This window comes from Falco peregrinus, chromosome 1 (genome assembly GCF_023634155.1).
Source record: "Falco peregrinus isolate bFalPer1 chromosome 1, bFalPer1.pri, whole genome shotgun sequence".
Lineage (NCBI taxonomy): Eukaryota > Metazoa > Chordata > Aves > Falconiformes > Falconidae > Falco > Falco peregrinus.
This window is the reverse complement of record NC_073721.1, coordinates 41667771-41692059: the sequence shown is the minus strand read 5'-3', so window position 1 is coordinate 41692059 and position 24289 is coordinate 41667771. Positions and strand designations below refer to the sequence as shown.

The window sequence follows — 24289 nt, the reverse complement described above, 5'->3', positions numbered from 1 at the left end:
ATTTTTTAATAACTTACATTGTTTCTCATAGTATTTTTGACATAGTTAATGTTAGGAGAAGCTTAAAGGTTTTCAGATTTAGACAGAAGGCATGGCTGGAAATATTTTTTTCTAAAATAACCAGCAATGCTAGGTTTTAGAAGCCCTGGAGGTACTGGAGGGTGTGGCTACCCAGTGCAGTGATCTGGAGGACTTGAGATGGACTGTGCTGGAAAGCTCTTGCTTTCTGCATGAGGTGCAGGATTTCATGTCTGTCACTTATAAAAGACACATGTCTGGATGCATGTGACTGGAGTCCAGACATAACTGAATTACTGCCTTTCAAAGAAGCTGCTAATACACAACTAGAAATGCTGATGCTGGAGGGTTTTCCACTGGTGACTGACTGACTGCCACCCCCCTTCTCCAGCAGGTGTTGTCACTCCCTGGCTTGTACTGGTGGATGTTTATCAAGATTGATCACTGCCTTGGAGGGAACTGTAATATGCAGTTCAAAAGCTGTGCTTCTATGGAAATAGGCTTCTTCTGGAAATAAAGTTAAAGCCATAAAAAGTCAATCACTTGCCTGCTAGATAGCAGCTTATTCCTAAGGAGGATTTCTAAATCGTTCCTTGTATCCTGTTTTTATTTTGTGCTTGCCCCATTGTTTTTGCTCCAGTTCTTTCCTCGCCTGCCTTTCACATACTTGGTACTGTCATCATTGCCCCCTGTCCCCCAGTGAAATGGTCTTGACCGTTCCTTGCCCTGGTTTCTCAGCTGAGGCTGAAGTTTCTTCCATTAGCTTTTTTTCTTTCCTGTGTAGTTGCTGTTAATACTTTTTCCTGTATTTGTCTGTTCTCCAGTCAAATAGGGATTATGTAGGCTGTGCTGTTAACTGTGTAAGTGGAATCTAGTTTCCTGAGCTGACTTTCCCCTGCTCTTCCTTCCCTGTTCACTCTTCCCGCTCCTCCGCAGCTGCCAGCAAACAGCAGGAGTGGATGTATGTTCCATCTCTGGGTGTGCGGCAGAACTGAGCAAGCATGATGAAGCCCTCCAGAAGTGTCGGAGCCTGCCTTGTTCCCCCTAAAAATGCTGGGTTGTGTAAATGAATGCTTCATTCTAAAGGCATTGGTGTTCAAATTTGGCTTTCAAGAGCCCCTACGTATCTCCCCTCTGGTGTGAATGAAGAGCTACATTAATAGGTGGAAGCTGATGCCAAGAGTGAGCTGTGGGTAGGCATCCTTCTCCACCATGGGCCACTGGAATGGGTTTGCTGGGAATTTAGAGGTTAATTTTGTGAGTAGGTGGTAGATGTGATGACCTTACTGCTGAACCCTTGTTTAAAACACTTGCAGTGAAACATCCAAATAAGACTTGTTTCAGATGACAAAGGCTTGCTTAGTTCTCTTAGTAACACAGTCTGCATCATCTGTCTCTGAGCCATTTTTCCATCATAACTGCTAATGTCTACTGCACAACAACCAGCACTTGTCAGCTGGAGAATACGGGGTTGTTTGCAGTGGGGGAGATGTCCAGCTCTTTGGGCTGGCAGTTGTTCTGGTCAGTGATGTAAGCCCAGTCAAAACAGAGTAACTTTATTGTTGAAAACTACTTGCAGCCCTTTCTGTTCTGCTCAGGGAAGGCAAAACCCCTCCGTGCAAGTAACCTGCCATGAAGCACTTGTACACCTCCAGGTTAAACTGCCTTGGATTTCCATGCTTTGTGTATCTAGCTGGTTTTTAGGATCCTGTATGGATTCCCCTGAGGCATACGGTGTGTCATCTCTCATTCTTGGGATGCATTTTCACCGAGCTTCCCAGCACCTATTGCTGCATCATGTTTGCTTCTGCTTTCTACCTGTTTGGCCTGCATGAGCTTGACAAGATGCCAAAAGATGGCAGCCCTAAGCTTTTACTAATGTGATACATTCCCACGCTGCTGTTTGGTGTGCTGTCTGCCAGTGGTGCATCTTGTTCACTGTTTATTTCTCTCCCTTTCCTTGCCAGGTATCTGAATTGCAAAGCCTCAGAGCTGCAGTTTTTGTTAATATATGTGCTGCAGGGAAGTGCCCTGTCCTCAGTTCATTATTTGAGAATGCCTGCAGGTTCTGGATCATATATCTAAACCAGCTAATGGTTAAATGAAGGCTCACTTTCTATTATATATATATGTGTTCATCCACCTTTGTATTTTCTGTGCTTTACAGGCAGTGATTAGGCCCTCTGCCTGTAGCAGGACCTGCTCTGTTAGTAGGATGGTATAAATTCTGGTGTGCTGTGAATGCTGATTACTGACCTGGGTATCTTAAACCTCATTCAAAGCTGACTTTTTCAGGGACTCTACCTTGCCCTTACTCCAAAGTTCTTTCCTACAGCTTTGCACTAGATAACCTGGTTAAAATAGTAACTGTCTTCTCTGGAGCATAATGCAGGATTGCTCCAGACTTTGCCAAGCTAAGAAAGTGTCAGTGATCCTGCTCTAATTCAGCCTTCAGAAGTGCTGGGGAATAGATGAGGCTGTCTTAATGGTGGGTTCTCTGCAGCTGAAAGCAGAGCTGTGTAAAGAAATGCTGTTAGAAAATGCCCTTCGGGTACAATCTGCTGAGATAAGTTGATTCCCCTCCATGACTGAGGGGATTATACCCACATTGCTGTGGTTGTGTTACCTTCCTCCTCAAAAGACCCACCGCTGGCATGTGTCAGGGCCCCATGAAGGGCTGCTTTTCAGTCCGTCACACTTCGATGAATCTGAGCTGGGAGTTAGCTTGCTGGCCTCTTTAAAATGGTGTTATCTTTTTTGTGCCTTATCAGATCGAGATGCTGCTTCCTGCAGAGGTGAACCAGCACAGAGGATGCAGAGTACTGTCTGCTGCGATGGGGCGGGCAGGAGGATTAGTTCTGCTTGAAGGGTCTGACACAGATCCACAGCTCGGAGGGGGGGGGGGGGGGGGGCAGTAGGCATGTGGATTGAGCGTCAGAAATGGGAAGGCTTGCCCTCCCCCTTTGTGTAGATGAGGAGGAGGAAATCTGAATAAGAAGCTCTTTGTGAGTGCTTATCTATATACTGTCTCATTTAGCCTGAGGTTTTCCCACATCTGCTCCCGTGCATGAAATATCAGTGAGACACATTACTCTGCTGTGATGTTTGGCATTAAAGCGCTATTTTTTGTTGTTGCCGTCCTGTAAGCCTGTGGCCTTTCATGATGTTTCGTACTTTTAACTGTCTCATGTGTGACTACTGCCATAAAGTAAGGAGTGAAACATCTGCTTTTCTAAATGTTTCAGCAAGGCCAAACTGTTTCAGTGGGTTGTGTGTTTGAAGCATGATACCCAGTTGGGCACAACTCAGCTTTGAGTCTGTAAATAGAATGCTTAATCTCTGTTCTGGTGTTTCATTAGCTAGGTTTTCATGTGGGAGAGAGGCCCACAGTAGCCCAAGATAGCATGGGTTGTATACGTGGCCTTTTTCTAGAAGTGTTTGCTTTAGCTAACTTGTATTCATAGTGAGCTTTATGGCTTCCTGCAACAGTGCTACTCTGTTCATGGCACTAAAATCACAGTTGGTAAACATCTCTTCTCTAAAATCTGTTCATTGTGTGTTCCTCTGCATGTCCCCCGAGCTGCAGTAAGGCTTGTGTGAGCTCTGAACCTAAAGAGGCCTTGGTGGCTTCACCAAACACACTGCTACTTCTGTAAAAGTAGGTAAATGGGTGGGTCATTGCTGTGCATCGTTCTCATTACTTGGATTCATACTATGCTATGGTGAAACATCTAATTGCTCTTCTGGTAAATCTTGTCTTGAGGGGGGTAGGATGGTGGCTGGGGGATACAGTAAACTGTACCTTCTGGCCGGTCAAGGAGCTGGAGGTAGATGAGCAGCTTCGGGGTTGGAAGACCCTGAGAGGCTCTTTCTGGATCTCCAGTTTTCACAAAAGCTGTCACAGGGTTGCATCAGTTTATTCTGAGGAAGTATATTTAGGTCTGGAAGAGTAATTACACAGCTTTGAATAAGTCTTGAGTCAAAAGAGGGCAAAGCTTAGCTTGGCAGGGATTCAACCTTCTGGGAGTCAGTCTTTTTGCAAAAAATGGTACAGACAGCTTTTTTAAAATAAAGCTTCTGAAGACCCGTTGAATTGGCACCTAGTACCCTAGTACCAGGCATTGGTCTGATCTATTTCTGGCTCTCCAAATACAGAGTAAAACTTAAAATTAGACACTTCTGATTTTAAGCTGTTAGTTTCTGCTTTGCTTTTAGGTGCCTTGTGATTAGGATGGAAGGAAACGCCTTCTCAATGCAGCCCTCACCATGCTTCTTGTGTGTTCTTGGTTTCTGTGTGATGGCTCCTAATTGTACATCAGAGGATATTCTAGGACTAAATACAAAACTGCTCCTCATCTGAGTCCGCTGTTTTTCCCTATTTTAGTGTTCTCTAATTACCAGCCTAACGATAGCTTGATGGGAGGTGGATAGACAAAGCCCATCACTTCCCCACATACCATCTTTTGGAAATGTGGAACTAATTTTTCAGTTTAGTTTGAAACAATAGTGCTGTCACTTGCTTGTCTAATGATACAGCCCCAGCCCCCACCATTAAAAGCCACTCTTAAAAAAAGAAAGTTGAAAGTCTTTGAATGATTGTGAAACTTGTGACTGGTAAGCAGCTCTGCATTTTATCTTGTAAACTCCTTTCCACCCTGTGTAGAGTATCCCAAAGACATAAAAAGCCCCAAGCGACGTATGCACCTGCAGCTTGGGTTCATGTTTGTGGTACTGTGTGTAACTTAACCCCCCCAAATCCTTTTCCTAATCCCTTGCACCGTATGGTATCTACAGCAGTTTTGGAAAGCCAACATACATCCTTAATAAGAAGCAGAATGTCTGTTAGCAGAGCTTATGCTAACAGCAAATTAGCTATGAAGGAGCTCTTTATTACCAATCAGTACTTTTTGCCATGTTTTGAAGTAATTAGCCTTCATTGGACTTAGCAGCATGCAGCAGATGCTTAATCATAGCCGCATTGTGATAAAGTGAGAACTCATGAGTAAGGAAACTCGCATGCAAGGGCAGTTCTTGTCAGTCCTACTGATGAAGCAGCTGTGGGGAGCCAGGCACATGCGATGGGCGTTCAGGAGCTGGAGCTTAGTCACTTAAATATTCACTTGTGACAGGAATTAGAGCTCTGAGCAGAGTTTGTGAAGAAGGTTTGCAGCAATGTGCTGTTGAACCTGTCTGATTTGAAGATCGTTCACTTCTAGCTGCCTTCCAGGATTCAGCTTGAAGCTCTGGTGGTGTTAGCAGAATTAGCATTAGCCTTGCTCTCTAGAAAACAGCAGTTCCTTTTTAAAAATAACTAGTGCTGCTAAAATATCTGGTGTTTTCTGAATCCCATGCACTTTCCTTGTGTTTCTGAAGCACATGTGTTTGCAAGTGTTTTCCTATTCTGTTGAATTACATCTGTACCTGAGTTTTCCTTCCTTTAGGTCATTTGAGATACCTACTATTAAGTCAGGTTTAAGGCACCTCACATCTGAAATTTAACTTGCCTAATTTGGCTGGCTCAGTGAATATTTTATTATAGGCAAAGCCTTTTTAATCCCTCTGGGAGTGTTTCTTCTCCTGTCTGAAGGAGCTGGGGTGAGCAATGTGGAGCGATGAGAACCAGATCTCATATTGAATTAATCCCAGATTCAAAGGTATTTTCGGCACTTCAATGTCTCACTTTTCAATGATTTCAATAGCTAGCCTTCGTTCTATCTGGAAGGAGTTTAAGTTCACTGCCTTGAAGGAATTACTGCCTTCTGCTTTCCCATGTTTTAAACAGGGATGATCAGCCCTTATTTGCATTACAGGGGGTTACAGGTTTCAGTTATTTGTCAGCTACTCCTCTTCTGTTCTCCGGTTGCCTTGGCCAGCCCATTTGGGTCCCACACAATAGCTGAGGACTAGTGGGGACCCCTTGGGTCAAGATCCAGTCCCTGCTGTCTGTCCTGTTGGGCTCACCTCAAGGCTGCAGCAGGGCTCTTCCTAAGAGGAAAGTTGAGGCAGTACCAAGACTGATCTTTGTCCCCTTTGCCACCGATCTCTTTGGCCTGCGTGGTGCCTGGGTCAGATGGTGGGAAACCTCCCTTTCCCTGTAGAGCAAACATTTTATTAGGTGCCCTTGCCCCTTTGTCCTGTGCTAAGAGAAGAGATAAGAGCAAGATGCAAACTTGCTAGCTCACAGCTGTCAAAAGTGCCTTCCCTTCCCTCCCCCCGGCCTCATTACTTTGAGAACTTAATTGGCTGAGGCCCAAGCTCTGAGCCATAAACGGATCAGGTCCCCTGCACAGGCTCAGCGGGGAACCACAGCCCATGGAAGGACCCACACACCTTTTCCAGGTGCCTTTGAACCGGCCTCCTTTGAAGGGTGCAATCCAGCTTCCCCTGAGGGCTCTGCAGAAACCAAAGCTATACCCAAAGCAATTCCTGTGCTCAGGAAGGCCACTTCTCTTCCTCCTGCAGGCTCAGGCTGCGCTGGAGCCATGTGCTTCTCCACTCGCCCTGGAGATCAGGGTAGGCCGCTCAGAAGCTATGCGAGCAAAGCCACCTCCTCCCTGGCTGAGACTGCTTCATGGTCTGAAACCCCCATGTGGTTGGAAGCACAGCATTTGCATGGTGTGGTCCTGTCTGTGTGCACTCAGGAGCAATTCCACATGCACTTTTGTCCTCTTTTGAGCTGGCCATCCTCACTGGCTTAGTCCCAGCATAAGTGGCAGGATAACTGCCTGGGAAGGACAAGCCGTCCAGAACACAAAGCACAGAGGCTGTACAAAACAGGCGCCTTGTAGTAGGAAGATAAGCTTGAGAACCTTCAGCCCAGTTCAGTTATGGAAGTTCGCTCTGTCCAGGCCGGACGATGAATGAGCTAAACCGGCTAAGCAGGAAATGTCAGAGACTTGTGAGAATTTTAAAGGCAAATTCTGTTGATGACGTGATTAGTCTTCCCTGTAACCTAGTTGGATTTTACCTGTATTGACTAGTGACAAGCTTGATGCTAGCATAACCCCTTTGTGTGGTGCAGTTTCAGGTTTGTGGACCAAGCTGTATTGTAGAGGATATTTACAGCCCAAGTTGCCAGTCAATACAAAAGATACTTAATAGTCAGGATTGATTTGGCTTTGTACCTTTATTTGACAATGTATTTTTTAATATATATTTTATTTTTACATTCTCATAGAGAGGAAGTTCAGGAAAACTGTGTCCGCTGGAAAAAGAAATTCACCTTTGTGTGTAAAATGAGTGCCAACCCAGCCACAGGACTCCTGGACCCCTGCATTTGCCGAGTATCTGTCCGTAAGGTGAGCATCTAGCTTCTGCTTCTGTCAGGTAGTAGTACCACCACCGTACTGGTGTTGGTTACTGGTTGCTTTTTGGCAGCAAGAAGAATTGCGTGGACAGTGATGGGAAAGAAAGATTGATTGGGTCAGAATGTGACTTGAATGGAGCCTCTCTCTCCATCAAGGGTGCTTGATGGAGGGTGGGAGCAACCAGGGTGGTGGTAATCCTTGGGAGACAGAGGTTTGTGAAATCCTGAGAGCAAATTCCAGGACTGAGTAATGATTCTCCCCCGGTTTCCCCAGCATGTATAATAGCAGCTTTTCCTGTTTGTTTTGTCTCCCTTTATAGGAGCTGAAAGGCGGAAAAACCTACTCAAAGGTAAGAGCACAGAAAGGGCAAATGTGGCAGAGTGATGATGGTCTTGTCTTCTGTTAGTGCTTTACAACCATTAGAAACCAGTGGCTGCTGTATGAAGCAATCTGGAGAGATGGTCATTAGTTATTACTTTAAACCTGAGTTAAGTGATTTCCTGAAAAAAATGGACTTGCTGGGACAGGATCCAGATTGCATTGGATGTGGATTTGAGAAAGGGGGTTGGGAAGATGATCTGCATGTCCTCAAACTTTGGGGAAGTTCTGAGTCAGATGTGAACTCTGGCTTCTGGCAGTGTCTTGCTAATAAAGAAACACAGACTCCAGATCTGTTCTTCCAGAACACAGCAGCCAGCTGTGGCTGGGGTAGGCACCTCGCTGCCTCATGAGTACAGGCAGAAACCTACCACAGAAATCACTGCCTTCCAAAGCACAGGAGGTACTGAGGCACAACCCGAAGGGATCAGCAGGGATGTTAGTTTTGGTTTGTTCCCTCCTGTTTTCTTGCCTGTGCTGTGAGAGAGACAATGGGCCACCCCCTTCTCCTTGTGCTGGATTAAGAGACAATGTTGGCTTAGAAGTTGAGCTTGCGCAGAGCCCAAAACCATGTTTGTTTGAAAATGAGTCACTGCTGCTAGTTTCTAATAAACAGATGTTCACGTCACGCACAACCATCTAAGAACTTCTTCTAATCAATATCCTTCCTGAGACCATGGAGGCAACTGGCTTTGAAGGGTGAGCTGCACTCACTCCTATGTACTGCTGTGCTGTGGGATAGAGAGTAGTTGTTGCTGCCTGTGCTGTTCCTTTTTTGTTGCTAATTAGGACATGGTCTCTGGGGCCATCAGTTTCTCTTTCACTAAATTCACACTGAGGGGGGAGGTTATTCCTCCATTCTGCAGAGCTGCCTGTCCAGGGAGAGCAGCATAGCTGGAGGAAGAGACATGTCTCTGACACAAAATAAATACATCAGCTTGTTCTTCCTGCAGTGTCCATCCTCAAGCTTCCCACAGTATTTGGAAATGCAGAATTAAAATAAGCCTGAGGGTACATCTCCATGGTGGAGTTAACTTGGGTTCTTATACAGGCCATGTTCTAACCTACTTCTTACTCAGTCTCCAGTTGCATTTAATGGCATTTTGAAAGAGACCTAGTTGCTCCAGCCCAGAACTGGAGACCAAATCTCAAGTACCTGTCATCTCTTGGGCTGATACCTTACTTGGTTTCCTGTAAAGAAGACAGACACATTCTAGAATTCAGCAGAAGATGACCTGAGCATTTCGGCAGCTCAGGAACGAGGGATGTCACACCAGACAGGCTGATTAAGCCTTGCAGTCTTGCCCTGTGGACCAGGCTTGTTCCAGGCAGGTCCTCGTGGCAGAACTGACTGACTTGAGATTCCTAATGTTTCTAGCAGAAATCTGTGGTATATGTCTACGCAACTATTTTCCCATTCTATAGAATGAGTCCTCACCTTTTTAAGCTGTATTCATTCAGCTGAAAACTTCTCCAATCATAGCAACAGATGTAGAAGAAAATGCAGCTTGGGAATGCCTTCTTTACCTGGTCCCCCATCAGCAGGGAGCGAGAATGATGGAGCTGTTTGTGCTCAGGACAGAGTTTCCATTGACTTGCGCACCTTTTGGTTTGACGTTAATGTCACTTCAGTGTCAGGGGTTATAGAGTGGAAGCCAACAGGAAGGACTGATAAAGCGGAAACTCTCTGAGCTGGAAGAAACACCATCAGCTGGCTGGAAAACTGAGGAAACTATTCTGAAAGGTTATATCTGAAAACATCCTTTTGTTAAGGGATCCTTCCTCTATATACTGGGAGTCTGCTTCCTGCGAAGAGCTTCTGACCTCAGCATGCCATGTGGGTCACGGGAGGGTTCTCCCACACTCTGTCCTCTGTCGATCTCCTCGGAGAAGTTAGTGCTGTGGTGGAGGAGGAGGGATCTGGGTCTGGGCCACTCCTGTGCCACGTTGTTCTGCTGGTGTGGTCATGCCATGTCTCCTCTGTTCTCCTGTTTTGTCACAGTGATGGATTGTAGCTCCCTCTGTGGCTTTCTCCTGTCCTGTTTATCTCTGAGAGATAAAAATTTACTGGTTTTTTTTTCCTTATTGGTGAATATGAATATTCAGCAAGCAGCATAGCCCTTGGCTAGAAGAGATAGAGGAACATCTACAGCAAGGGCTGGAGAAACGCTTGCAATAAGAGAATTCTTAAGAAGGGAGGAAAGAAGGAGAAAAGTTAGGTGGGTGTTTTCCTTCCTTTTTTAGCTGAAGAAAGGTTCCTGCTGTATCCCACACTTTTGCTTTCCCTTGCCATCAGCTCTTGTTCCCCTTAGAGAATGGAATGGAGGAAGCAGATAGGCTAATCTTGCTGCTGTCTCCCCTGAATCATGTATCTTGTGCAGACTGTGGTTTAGAGTTTTGATTTGGAACAGTGGGAGCTGGGATTCAAGCAGCAGTGACTGTGGTTTGTGCTGTGACTCCCCATCAGCTTCTACAGTTGACAGAGGACCGCATTTCCTGAGGATGGTGCTACTGTTTGGGGCTCCCTGTTCAGTTGTATCATCCGGCTGTCATCACCGGGGCAGAGGAGTAAGTGTACTGTAGTGCACAGAGTAACAGCTAGGTCTGAGCTGCTGCTTCTCCACCTTCTCTCCCTGTTCTCCTGAGCTCTGTGTTGAAGTGACACAAACTTTCCACGCTTGGATGGTTTAGCCAAATATGGGGTGCAGCATCTCTTCCTGATCAGATTAGATGAGACGTGACTGACTGCTGTGCTAAAGCTCTGCACAAAAGAAGCTGTAACTTTCTCTTTGAAACATTGTATTAATACACCAGGAATTAGAGCAGAAAAACAAAAGTACTCTTCATTGTGTTTGTCTTTACTCTAGAGGCATCAGTACCAGCTTTGAATTTGCCTGTAATCTTCAACTTTCTGTCACCTTCCCTATTTGCTAGCCCTTTGTTACAGAAGGTTTAGGGAGCTCACAACTAAATCTCTTCAAATATTTCTTTTCCCTTCTGCCTGTCAAACATACCACTTGCTAGTTAAATCTTAACGGTGTTGAGGAAACTGCTCCAGGAGTTCCCCAGCCCAGCAGCTGCATCAGTGCCGGTGAGGCACATGCACTGCTGCATGGCTCTGAACTTCCAGCATGCTGTGCTGAGAGTCTCAGTTTTGTTTTTCAGGACAGTGTCATTTTCCTCTGTAACAATATCCTTTCACCTCCCGGTTCACATGCTCCACTGCATTCTGGGATGGCCTGATACAAAGAGTGCCTTATTATGTTTGTGTATGTGCGATTCTGTTTTTTCCACATCGTTGACCTAGTGCCTTCCATGCCCTTGGTTATGCAACGGCTATGGGCTGGTTAACGCTGTCCTGGCCAGCACCACTACTGTACATCCTTCCTCCGTGTGGGTCTGGCTTCCTGGCAGCCTCAGAGTGTCCACCTGGCTTGGGATTAGGAATGTGACCCTGCCTGTCCTTGAGAGTAGGGGGTCTTCACACCACAAGACCCTGTACTGGCTCCTGTTTCTGCCCTTGATCACAGATGCGCTCTCTTCCTTTGGTCTGTGTGACACCATGTATCCCTTTGCTGAGTAATTTTTGTTCTCTCCCCTTCCCCTCCATTGTTTTCTTGGCTACAGTTGGGCTTTGCTGATCTAAATCTGGCAGAATTTGCAGGCTCCGGATCCACTGTCCGTTGCTGCTTGCTGGAAGGTTATGATACTAAGAACACCCGACAGGACAACTCCATCCTAAAGGTACGGCAACTAGCGCTGCCACAGTAGAAATCTGCTGTTGAATTCAGAAAGATCACAGCCAAAGTGCAGTGCCAGGCCTGAGATAAGGTCCTGTTATGTACAGAGACAGGATTTTGCTTTTATGCTGCTAGCCTGACTTGGGAAGCTTTCCATTATCAGAGTTGCCCTTTGATATCTTGGCATCCATTTGGCCAAGCAATGACCCTCGATAGCATTCTTTGTCATCAAAGAAACTATGAACAGGAGGAGGAGAAGAAAGTTCTAAGTGTGTTGTCAGGGTGGCTAGGCTGATGTTCTGCTGAGCCACTGCAGCTGGGAGTTAGGTACCGATGCCAGTGATTTGGGGCAGGGAGGGAAATACCTTGCTAAATCCCTGAAGCTGATTTCCTTTGGAAAGGAACTAGGTCTTGCTAATCTTTACACCTAGCCCTTGCCCTCCTGGCTGTTGTGAAGCGAGGAGCTCGCTGCAGCATGGCTAATGATGTGCCTTGTTCCCCCCTCTCCAGGTCACAATTGGAATGTCCCTGCTCTCGGGGGATCCCTGCTTCAAAACGTGAGTTTTTGGGCACTTGCCCCTGTTCTGGGGAGACCAGGACACCTGATTCTTTCGCAGTTCTCTGCTGGAGACTGAAATTGTTGGGGAGGGGGAAAAGATGCCCTCGATATTGGGAAGTACAGGGGAAAGCTTGAAACTGGTGGTCTGGATCTTTGAACCAGCCAGAACAGCATAGCCAGCCAGTGCTGTTAATTGGTTTGTTCTCTGCTCTGGTTTTCCCAGCTTGATTATTGGGTGCGCACGGTATTTTCTGCTAGTGTCAGTTAAGTTTTGGAAAGGAATGGGTGTTGATGACAAACTTCATGCTTTATGTGAAGGGTAGTGTTTCTCATAGCTCTGGCGTTGGTTTCACTGACCTCCAAGAAGGGAAAGGTCAGTGAAGAAAACAGTCTTGAAAATGGACACACTTCAGCACGTACCACACAGGATAACGATCTTGAATTGAAACAGCAACAAAAATACTGCAAGGCTGAAACATTTTATTTCTCCCTTTTTTTTTTTTTCTACAGGGACCTAGGTTCACACTTTGTATTACTTAGCAAAGAAATTGCAGTGACGTAGTGCCTTTTTTTTTTTTTTTTTAATGCATTGTGATAGGAAATAAGTACAGATAAGCTATGAAGCAGTTCTATTGCTTAAAGAATTGTTAGGGAATCCTAACAAATATACTAGCAACATCTGCCTTCATGCTGCAGTATAGCATTGCAAGACTCTGCAGTCCAAGCCAGCCTGCCGTAGGGTGCTGTAAGGTGTGTGACTGTACACAGCAGCACTGCTATGCGCTGATAGAAGTATTTTGTGTTGACTTCCAACAGTATGAGAGAAGAAAGCTTTGCCTTGAGGCTCTCTTGTACAGTGATACTCTTGGCTAAAAGGTCTAATTTTAGGAGCTAGCTTGAAATGTATAAATTAGCCTGCTTTCTTGTTATAAAATGCTGCACAGGTTTTGGTAGGTTTCTTTTGTGAGTGGCTTTTCATAGTGCTACAGTGTTTTCTGAGACTTTCAAACCCTAAATGCAGTGTTATCAGATGCTGAAATAGTTCTGCTTGAGAAGGAAGTGTAATAAAGAAGTTTTGGATATCTCAAACCATAACTTTTTAACAGTTACAGATGTTTTAAATCTAGGGTACTAGAATGTCTGGCAATAATATGTCTGAAAAAAAATACCATTGCTCTTTCACTATGGAGGCAAGTCCCACTGTTAGGGAACCTGAAAATCATAACAGAATTGGATATAAATATCCATTTAATGTAACTAGGGTCAGTCTGAAAGTCAGACCTCCTAATTTTCTTAGATGATTTTTGCAGTCATTCCCATTTACTTCTTATATGTTGATGATTTGCAAATGTCTAAAAATGGAAGTTTTACATGTAGAATAGTCCTTGATCAGTGGAACTTCTGATAAATGGTGCTCATTAGAAGGTTAGGCGGGAATTAAACTGTGCTGGGACATCACTTCCCTGCACTGACTTTCTGCAGCTCTCAGATGAACCTTCTGCTCCCAGGTGTCATAGAGTGGGGCTGAGCAGCCTGAGCGGGCAGACCCACAGGCTGCTCCAACAGCTGCTGCAGGAACAGTTTGCTCGATTAAAGCTGTAAAGGCCTTATTAACCTGTGAAGTGAAGTCCCCGAAGTACCCCTGTGCATATAAATCACTGATAACGTGATTAGGGAGGGATTTTTTCCAGGCAAAGGCATGCTGTGGGTTTCCTGAAACCTTTATAGCTCTTTGGCTGCCCATGTAAAATATTCTCAGTCCTTTATTCTTTCTCCCAAAACACTGCACAGGTCCTCTCATGTAGCGTCTTCCCTCAGAGCTCTAAATGAGACAAATAAGTTTTTCTTTCTCCCTCCTCACTTAAAAAGCATAATATGATCCATTAGTTCCAGTTCAGACTTCAGGCTACAGGGAGGTTAAGGCTTCAACAGGAATATTCACTTTGCCATGCTGCACATGCCATGGCTTCCACCCAAAAACACTTCTGGAGGAAGGGAGGGGGCTCTAGGCACTTGCAGCTCTGCCCTGCAGTCAGCATTTACAAAGGGATGTTGAGAGCACGCAGAATAACCAGAAAAATAATTTTGACAGCTGGAAAAACACTTTAGTCTCACTGAAAAGGAGTTTAATTGTCAGTTAAAAAAATGGAAAGGTTATTTGATCATTGTAGAAGTACTCTCATAGGGAGATAGTGTTGCTGGGATAAAAGTTTTCTTTTTGACCTGAGTCAGAAAGGTGTGATGAAAGGGTGCTGGAGCTGAAAGCTGGACAACAGCAAACTGGTTCCTGTTTGTGAAGCCAGCTGGCTACCAGACACGTGTTGGGGGAAAAGAATAGCTCCGGATGGTCTTCTGGAGGATAGTGCAGGCTCTGAGCCTGTTGTCCTGTATAAAAGATTGAATGGTCCCTTTTTGCCTTAATTTACCTCAGAAGCTTGCTTTTTCTTGTAGTGCAGTCCAAGTGCAGTACGAGGTAGGGAAGAACCGAGTCTTGCATGTAGGAAAACAAAATCCAGCATCACGCTGTGCTGCTAGTCTTAAGGGGCTGCCAGCTTCCCCCTGCCACAAAGGGTAGGGGCAGGCAGGGGAATCCTCTTGACAGAGCAGAGTGGAAATTGCCAAAGCAGTGGGGTGATTCCTGGTCCTTGCCTGGCAATTTGTAACCTTCTTCACTTCTGATTACAGGCCTCCTTCCACTGCCAAATCCATCACCATACCGGGACAGGACTCTACCCTGCAGCTGACCTGTAAGGGCGAGGGAACCTCAAGCAGCAGCAGCAGCAGTTCAGCCACAATTGGCTCTCTGCGTCAGACTAAGCCAAGAACTGCCATTCTCAGCTCGGGTATGAATGCCTGTCCTGGAGCCATGCAATGCTTGGCTGTGCCTGGACACTCTTGTTTTTCCCAGCAGTTGCAAGCACATACACTCTTAATTTTTCATGTTTTCCGGCACCCATCCTCACCCCTCTGCTCATTAAGAAAACTTGAGAAAAACAAAACCATCTATTAAGTGTAACTGACGAGAGGAAGGATGAATCTTCGCCACATGCATATTTCTGGTAGTGGAGATAAAGCAATTTGTTCTTTTTGCTGGGGATTTAATAATTCATGCTTTGCACTCATCCCTGCTTTCCATTGTGTTCAATGACACTTAACAGTGTTCTCCACTCAGCTCTTCTGTTGCTCACTTATCTTCTAGAAAAGTTCCTCTGAAGGTTTTAGAGGTTGGTTTGAGGTCTGATGGCCTTGTTCCAGCTGCTGATGCAGAGTTCTTTGGCTTCTGTATGAGCCCGTTTTCAAGGGTACTGCATTTTCCCATAGCTTCTTTTTCCTTCCCAGCACATTCCAAATGTGCAGGCAGACACACTGCACCAAAATAGCACTCTAGTCTCATCACCTCAGTGACTTAGCACACTGTACAAGTGCTCTTCTTAAAAAGCTGGCTAATGCATTACACTTGTGCACTTTTGAATAAGCTTCCTGCAAGAGGGACAAGCAGGGGTGATAGCAAAGGAGCAGATGTATCAAATTCAGATATGATTTAAGTGTCATGAGCGCTCTCACAAGTAATAGAAAGGGAAAGGTAGTAACAGGAGAAGCACTCAAATGGAGGTTGTAGTACTTTACTGCCAGTGGCCATTTGATGCTTCCTTGGTCTTAATGCTTTTAACTATGGATAGCTTCAGACGCTACTTGTCCTTCTAGATCCTTCAAGCCCCCAGAGATGCTTGTAAATTCAGGTGCTGGATGCTAGAATTAGTGATAAACTTGACAGAGAAGCTCGTTATTGTCTTTCCTACTCTCCCGCTGCTTCTAACCTCTGGGCTAGCCTGTACAGCAGGGTTCTGCCAACAGACTTGCCCTTTCCTTAATCTAGTGTCCCATGATCAGCCTTCAGTCCAAGGTGATCAGCAGGAAATGTTTTTGCTTGGTTACAGTGTGAGTGCCCTGTTGTTCTTTGGCAGGTGTCCCAGAAGAACCAGATCAGAACCTGTCCAGCCCAGAGGAAGTCTTCCACTCAGGGCACTCACGGAACTCCAGCTACGCCAGCCAGCAGTCCAAGATCTCTGGTAACCATTGATCCACACAGCTCTGCTGGCACTGGCCTCATCCTTTTACTTTCCTGCAATGAGCTCTTGTGAGAGTGATATGTAGCCATGTCTCTCTCCCTCCTCTGTAATATCAGTCTCCTGTTTAGTCTGCTGATGAGCTCGCAGATATATGTCTAAACCTCTGTATATGGGAGCAGAAATGCTAGTCTGAAGCTGTCCTGCCTGTTAACTGTGTTGCCAGGAAGGGGAGAAAATCTGGTTTGTAATCAGTCGGTGTTTGCAGGTTACAGCACAGAGCACTCACATTCTTCTAGTATGTCCGACTTGACCCATCGCCGGAATACCTCCACCAGCAGCAGTGCATCCGGAGGGCTGAGCATGACTGTGGAGTGTCCTGAGGGAGAGCGGGATCACAAAGTAGAGAAACCACCCCGCCCCCCAAGACCAGCCCTTCTACTGGACAGACCCTCCCGGTAAGAACTGTAGAGCAAAGCCCCTTCTCTGGGAAGGCGAGACAGAATCCACTCCTTTGTTCTCATGCAGCGGTAGATTGGATTGTAGCTGCTGAGGAGGAGACTATTGCCAAGAGAAGCAGGACATGAAAAGCAGTATATGAAAGTCTGGGTCTTGAAAAGCTGAGTAAGTTTTCCCTTTATTTTCTCTCCCCAGGCGGAAAAAGGATTCAGTGGAGAGTCACCCAACCCGAGTGGATGACACCAGGATCGATGCTGATGATATAGTGGAGAAAATAATGCAGAGTCAGGACTTCACAGATGTCAGCAATACTGAAGGTGAGAGGAGGAGTCTCAAAGTGGATGTCTTAGCTGTTCCTTTAGCAAGGCTGCCAGGCTTTTACAGTCAAGATTTGATCTGCCATGGACTCACTTCCCCTTTTGACAGAAATTTGCTTTCAGTGCTTGCTAGGTGTTTCTGTGGTAGATAAACCATGTGATTTTGAGAGCTGCACATCCATTAGGACATAGTGCTTGCTGCTGTTCTACAGAGTACAGCAGAGGTTGAACAGTAGCTCAGACATACGGGATGAGAGGGGGGAAAAGTATTTACTCTTCAGTGCAGTGGAAATGAGTTACATCAGCTGTCTGTACTGCTCAAGTGGCCTTCATCTGGGGTCAGCTCAGCTCAAGGGTATTTATTAAAGGAGAGCACAACTGGAGGGGAAGCAGCATGCCTCTGCAAAAAGATGGGAAGAAAGATGGGTCATAGTGTGGTGGTGATCAGGTCTGTATGAGAGCCTAAAAAGGGGGTTTCTCCATTGCAGTCACAGCATCTGTTAAGACAAAACTAATAATATCAATGTATTGGTTTTCATTTTCCAGTTTAGCTTATACATCAGTCTTTTTCATCTAGTTGAGGTTTTCTGATAAGTTTTGAACTTGATCTGAGCTTGTTACTCTTGCTTCTACCATTAATCACCTGAAATCATTGCACACAGCAACACTCTTACCATATGGGTATCTACACCTCACTCAGCATGGGTTAAAACTAGACTGAATATAGCCGTTTCTCACCAGCAGAACAGGCTGACTTTCTCCTCCAGTGAGCCTACAAAAGCAGCATGAGTCCCCACTTCTCATCTGTTCAGATGTGTCTAAGCTGACCAAGAAATTGCATCAATAGAATTGCCTTAAAAGCAGCTACTGGTGGAGTATCACTGAATTTCTCTGCATTTACTCTTCCAAAGCTTAATGCTTTGGTTGATTTGTAGGTGAGGGTCCCCTTCAGAGCAATAGAAGGAATTCCCGAGGACGCTATTACTGTAGGGACACCAGAAAGTGTGCACATGCATTCACAGAGATACACTTGTTCCCGTGCTGACTGTTGTGTAATGCTTCTGGGAGGGGAGCACCTGGGAGCCGTTGGTAGTTCTGGGGTTTGATGTCTGTTTTCCTTTTCTGTCTGCAGACAGTAACCTGAGGTTGTTTGTGAGCAGAGATGGAACAACTACATTGAGTGGTATTCAGCTGGGAAACAGGTAGGCTTCCTGAAAGTCTGGCAGATGGAGGAGCTCCACAGAGATTAGTTAGCTCTTTGTACTCGGGAAACTTTCACCTTTTGCAGCAGGAGAGATTTCTAAACATCACTGTGCTACATGGTGTCTTTATTCCAGTACTGACACCCCTGGGATCCCTTTGGTGACAGGCTACAGCGGCACTGGGGTAGGAATGCAGTTCTCAGCAGGAGCTTAGAGGGATAATGTAATCCCTCTGAATCCAGGAATCAGAAGTAAGGAGTAAAAGGACAAAATGGTAGAGGTTGTTTCCCGTTTGCTCCTGCGCCCCACCAAAGGCAGGGAGCTTTGCCTCCCGCTGGCCTGCGGCAGAACTGCAGCAGCCCGGCTACTGTCCCTTTGCCCTGCCTCCTCCGTTATTGTCCAGGGCTTGTTCTCTCGCAAAAGACTTCTGAACCAATAAAACTTTTTCTTGCCACGATAGCTCTTAATACAGTGTCTTGGCTAGTCGCATTTGAGCCTTCATACCACCTTTGGAAGTTAAAAACAAAAAAGCAATAATGGTACTGCAAAGATGTGTCAAGTTGGTGACAAAACTGGGAACACAGCAAAGCCAGGAACAGTGGCTCTTTGTGCAGGATACTCCCTGCTTTCCTCTGTCGTTCAGAAGGAATCATGTGTTACATGCAGCTCTTTCAAGTCCTCTAGTGTTAGTTTGCCACGTAGCTGTCTGTTTTGTATTATGAGTGTTGATTTCTCGCCAGACTGACTCGTTATTTTCACTATTTTGTGTGGGGTTAGAGGGCAGTGTTCGTGAGTGGAGAGCTCCGAGTGAGAACTTGCTTGCTCTAAGTGACTGAGGAAAATAACCTGGCTTTCTCATTATCTTCCCCTCTGCCTCTCCAGGGTCTCATCTGGAGTTTACGAGCCAGTGGTGATTGAAACCCACTAAATGTGAAGAACAGGGTAGAGCTGCTGGAAGCAGGCCCCCTACCCAGTCCGCTGCCACATGGATGCCAACCTTTACCTCTCTTCATGCAGCATTCCAGAAGGGATTTCTCCATGCCCCTCCCCATACATTTGCACTGCAGAACTACTCCAAGACCACTCCAGATCATGCACTTTCCCTGCGTTGGCATTACCCTTCTCCACTTCCCAGTTCTTCCAGTGCCTGCCTTCCCCCTGTTTCTGATCAGACGCAAGGTGTCTGTTGGGCTTATCCTTAGTCCTAGAGGATGTTGCTCATCTGCATCCCTCGCTCCACCCATTCACTTGCAGCAGAGGACTTATCAGCTTCTGTCTCCCCAAAACATCGGGTTATACCACTGTGAACTCATCAAACCACTGGGGGAATGGGGAAAATATTCTAACCAAACAGAGAGCTGCTTGTTAGTGAAACGGTCACTTGCAGGATGCTTTATTCCACTGACTCTGCAAGGGAGCATTACCTTCCAAGGCAATGGTTTTATTGAACGAGGTATGCTATGGTGTACGCTTCACTTTCCTACACTCAAATCCCCAAACATCCCCTTCTCATAGGAAATATTTCCCAAAAGTGCATTTCAGAAAACTACCGCAATCCAGATGGGAGTTGATAAATGGTTAAATGCTAATGCTTGTTATACCACTAACTGCATTACACCTTTCCACTGCTGGGCATGGAAGGGCAGTGTTCATCTATTAGCATTAGCAGGAGCACTTTAAGAGGTTCCAGATTTTACCTGGAGGAGGCTTCTACTTGCTGTTTCAGGAGCATAGTCCCTGTTTGCTGGACTGATTCAGCAAATAGTCACTGTTGAAGCTTGGAATACAAAGCCTCTCTTTTTTTTTTTTTTTTTTTTGGTGCAGGAAGGGAGCTGCCCTTCTTGGACTGTGAAAAGAATCTGGTTATCTGATAGTCCTCCCCTGGGCCAGAGCAGGATGCAGTTGACTGCAGTGGTCTCTCTGTTGTGGTAGTGATTAACAATTGCTTCTCTTGGCCTGGGCCAGTAAGGGAATCTGTGTTGGTTGGCCTTTCTTGCCCTGTCAGCAGGGATCTATGCCTGAGCTGGTTTCTTCTGGGGCTGGGGAGAAGCCACTGTCTCTGCCTTCAAAGGTAGAATGGGTGTTACCTGCTGCGTTAGCCACAGCAGCAGTTCTTACTTGCTTCGTGGCAAGCGAACTCTTCTGACAAGGCTTCAAACTGTTTTCTGGTTGATCTTTCAATTGCTCTTCTTTGGGTTTGGTTTCTGCAGTTGTTTGACACTTTAGCTCCTTCTTTTCCTTGCAGTGTGTGGCAGAGATGTCAGTCCCTTTCAGCTCCCACTTACAGATTCTCCTGGCAGCTGAACTGCAAGTGAGGATCTAGGCAGACTCCAGCCGTGGGCCGTCAGCAGACTGTGCTTGCAGCCCTTCCTGTACAGAGCTCTCAGCCGATAAGCTATTTCTGTGTAGCGCCCTTTCCTCTTTCACTGGTGTACTGTGATGGCACTCGGCAGCCATGCGCTTGGAGCAGTGGCACGCTCCCGGGCCTGGCTGGGAGCATGCCCTGCTCTGACACACGTGTGCACGCATGCACACAGGCACACACTTGTCCCATTCAGCCAAGAAAGACTTGTAACTGATCGCGTTGTTCTTCAAATTCTTAGTTATTGTAAAGCCTTTTTTTTAAAGGGGGTGGGGGGGAAAGATTAATTGTGGTCTCTGTGGCTAGAATGCATGCAGATGAGCTACTGGAAAAGGGAATTTGGCAGAATGAGAAACAAGGAATGAAAGGGCCTTGATATTTTTTTTTTCTCTCCACCCTACTAGCTAAGGGTGGCTGCATGGGGAGGGTGCTAGGCAGTGTGGCAAAGCTATACTGCTGCTTACTCTGTTTTGACAGTTTGTCTCTTTCAGAGGTTTCTTTCTGTATTTGGACCGACCACATATAGGGTATGGATCTTTTTCACCCTTGCCCTTCAAAGGGAATTAAATTTGGATTAGAGTAAGAAGAGGGTACAGACAACGCCACCTTGGTTTGGTTTAATGTAGGGGAAAAGTGTTGGATCTTTTAAGTCTGTCTAGAACAAAAGCTCTTTCACACTTGCTGGTGTTTTTCAGTGGTGATCTCTTCCTCATTCAGTCTGGGTAGGTTTGGCACTTGCTAGCAGGCTGGTGAGCATCCTGCCCAGTTCCTGGGATGCTGCGTGTCTGCAGGAAGGGGAGAACTGCTTGCTTTTCTCTCTCCCTGGGGCTCTGCCAGAAAGCCAGGCCTGGCCTTACCCTCTGTTCAGGTCAGGGCGAGGGCAGAAGCAGGCTTAGACGGTGGTGGGTGTTCCTGCCCTGGCTGTGCAGAGCTGAGGGTCAGGCTGCTCCCCAGCACAGAGCATCTGCGGCCCCCCCAGAGGCCAGTGAAGCCCCTCGGGAAATCGGGTCCAACCAGGACTTGAAAGGAGCAAACATAAGCCAGGAAGGAGGCCAAAACCCAGCTCACTGCTGCTGCTCTGCTTCTATTCCCATGAAAAACAATGGCAGTCACTGTCAGAGCACTTGGGAACCCAGGGCTTTCTTCTGGGCTCCCGTTGGCAAGAGTCGGCTGTTCCAAGGTGCTGGCAGCTCAGCATGTCATGAAACCCACAGTGGGACAGAGGGAGGAGTCTCTTCCCAACGAAGCAAGAGGAGCAGCAGTTGAGCTTTTCAGAAAGCTGGTCTCATCCTCCCAGGCTGGCAGAGGTATAACCTGCTCCACCGCGTAGCTGTGGCCAACCTGGGCATGTCTCTGGCTTCTCTTCCAGAGGCTTGGCACATCATTGCTTGTGTTTCTGATAACTGTGTGTCTTAGGATATCTCTTCCTTGTCTCCATGTCGCTGTTGACTCCACAGATCCTGGTCTTTATGTAGCTTTCTAGCTCTTTTACCCCTCGTTTTGAATAAGAAAGCAGCCCTAGTTATTCAGCCTAGTGCAGCACAGCCAGGGCTGGAGCACCCAGAGCAGACCCAGAGGGAGGATGCAGCAGTCTGTTCCTGTTTCTGGATCCCATGTAGAGCTCCTGCTGCATGTCCATCACGAGCGATGCCCAGTGGTCCCTGGCCAGTGGTGGGCATACGAGGCAGTGGTGATGGAAGTGGGATCACTTGTCCCACAGACTCGCTGCCATCCCTTGGGAAGCTGCGTCTCATGAGCACTTTTTTCCTTGTGGCATTGCTGCCGTCTGTTCCTTGTCAGATTTTGAGCATTTAAGAAGTGAATCAGTTTCCAGACCCAAACCGCTGGCTAGTTTCCTTTGGGTTTTTGTTTTTCTTTGTCGTGAAGTTTATTGAATTTTTTTTTTATAAACCCAGCAGGCTGGTGTTTTTTGGACTGCATTATTGTTTCATTGATATTTTATTCCTGGGGCCTGAGCGGGGGGACATTCTTCCCCACATTATTTCCCTTCTCAGGGGATTCAGAGGTGGCTTAAACAAGTGAAAGGACCTTATTGGCAAGACTTTGCATCCCCTGGGTCTGTGATGCTGGTGAGCAGGGCTGCTCGTGCCTGGCTGACCCTGGAGAGCAGAGCTGGCTCTCTGCTCCAGTCTGGGGGCTGGGTGAAACATGTGGACTCTGCTTTCCCAGTTTCTGGACCTTTAGTTGGTGGAAGCCCATTGCAAAGAGTTGGGAGATTCAGTGTACTTTTTTTTACTAACTTTTTTTTTTTTTAAACAGTATAAACTGAGTGAATGTCCAAAAGAATAGGCTTAGTTTGACTTGGTGAAAGAGATGGATTTCAATTGGAAATTGTGATGGAAAAAGGGGGAGAAGGATGTTCCTCCTCCACTGTCATCTTTTGTGTGGTCGGCACTTTAAATGGGGGCCTTCATGCTGTCCTGGCCCACGGTGTGATGGGCAGCAGGCATGTGATCTTCCCCCCTGCCATTTCCACATCACTTTGCCCCCTGCAGAAAGTGAATAAGCCCTTTTAAATGTTTGCTTCAGTTTTTAGAGGGTTCTGAACCAGACCGAGACCTGAAGAATGCGAATTTCATTCTCATCTTAATAGGAGGGGTTGACTTTTTATTTATTTTGTCGTTGCTGTTTCTTTTTAAACTGGTGGCTGTGCAGCTGGACTCTGCACACGCTGTTGTGAACCTCTGGGAAAACCTCACTCCAGGTACGCTAGAGCACCTAGGTTAAACACCCCTCCTGGCGAGGGGCCCCCCTGCTCCCCTCCTCGCTGCCTTACCCGGGAGCTGCAAATTCACCCCCTGCCCCTCCATCCCCATCCCCTGCCACCCCACCTAGTCTCTAGCTGAATGAGTTCTTGCTCTGGTGACTGAGCCCTGTGGACAAGGCTGGTCCCCAGGGGCAAGTTCCTACAAACACTGCCTGGTGCACGTGTTTGTCCTTGAAAAGCCACTTCCTTGCTTTAGGGGTCGGGGGGGGGGGGGGGGGGGGGGGGCGTGATGAGCGCAAAATTCCCCCCTGCTTCCCTTCTGAGAGCTGCGTCGTCTGTCAGCCCACCCACGCCATCCAAACTTGATGCCCTCCACAGCTCCACGTTGCATCGCCACGTGGAAACCTGGGAAATGGAAAGGAATTTGGATGAAACCTGGGAAATGGAAAGGAATTTGGATGAAACCTGGGAAATGGAAAGGAATTTGGATGAAGCTTTGAGCGAGGGGTGTGGCTAAGCCTCATAACACCTCAAACACAAGGAATAACGGTAGAGCCTGTATTTTTGTGGGGGGAGGGAGGGGAAGGGGAGATCGTGTTTTATTTTCTTGGAAGTTAATTGAGCTTGGTGATCTTCCGATGAGGCGCGCACTTGATTTATATTGGATATAGAGAGATCGCTGATATTTTTGGAAAGGGAATGGGTCTATGCAAACTTCCAAAATTGCTTGAAAGATAGTTTAACATTTTTTTACTTTGAAATCTAAAGATAAATCTAACTTTTTTCTTAAAGCAGAAGTGCGTTTAGAAAGAGAAGCTACTTCCACTGCTCTATTTTGATGATGATTCTGGAAAGTTTGGGCTGGAGGGAATGACTATTTTTCACCATTTTTATCTTGCTCCTCTAGTTTTTTGGTTTCTTTTTCTAACGGAATGCTGTGCCGTCTTTGATTCAACAGATCGTGTTTGTATTTTCTGTATCTGGTTCCTAACGTAGAGAAATAACAAATATATGAGGAAAATCACTATAATGTCAAATGTTGTTATGGTTTGGGGGAAAACAAAATAAAGGTTTTTGGTACTTCACACTGATTCTTCTTGCTTTGTTTCTTGTTTTAAATGTATTTAGATATCTGCTGAGGAAGCAGAAGGG

General features: G+C 46.3%; 1 protein-coding gene across 4 annotated transcripts in view; it reads left to right on the top strand.

The window, feature by feature from the left end:
* Positions 1 to 24222, top strand: part of EEIG1 (estrogen-induced osteoclastogenesis regulator 1) — a 38652-nt gene extending 14430 nt beyond the window's left edge. For all 4 annotated transcript variants that reach the window (XM_005231288.4, XM_027778204.2, XM_027778202.2 and 1 more), the window contains exons 3-12: positions 7196 to 7316; positions 7645 to 7674; positions 11331 to 11447; positions 11954 to 12000; positions 14688 to 14845; positions 15968 to 16072; positions 16338 to 16527; positions 16724 to 16845; positions 17978 to 18047; positions 18930 to 24222. In XM_005231288.4, the coding sequence (XP_005231345.1) occupies positions 7196 to 7316; positions 7645 to 7674; positions 11331 to 11447; positions 11954 to 12000; positions 14688 to 14845; positions 15968 to 16072; positions 16338 to 16527; positions 16724 to 16845; positions 17978 to 18047; positions 18930 to 18975 (1006 nt within the window). In that variant the 3' untranslated portion in view covers positions 18976 to 24222. The remainder of the gene's footprint in view (positions 1 to 7195; positions 7317 to 7644; positions 7675 to 11330; positions 11448 to 11953; positions 12001 to 14687; positions 14846 to 15967; positions 16073 to 16337; positions 16528 to 16723; positions 16846 to 17977; positions 18048 to 18929) is intronic.
* The last annotated feature ends 67 nt before the right edge of the window (positions 24223 to 24289 follow it).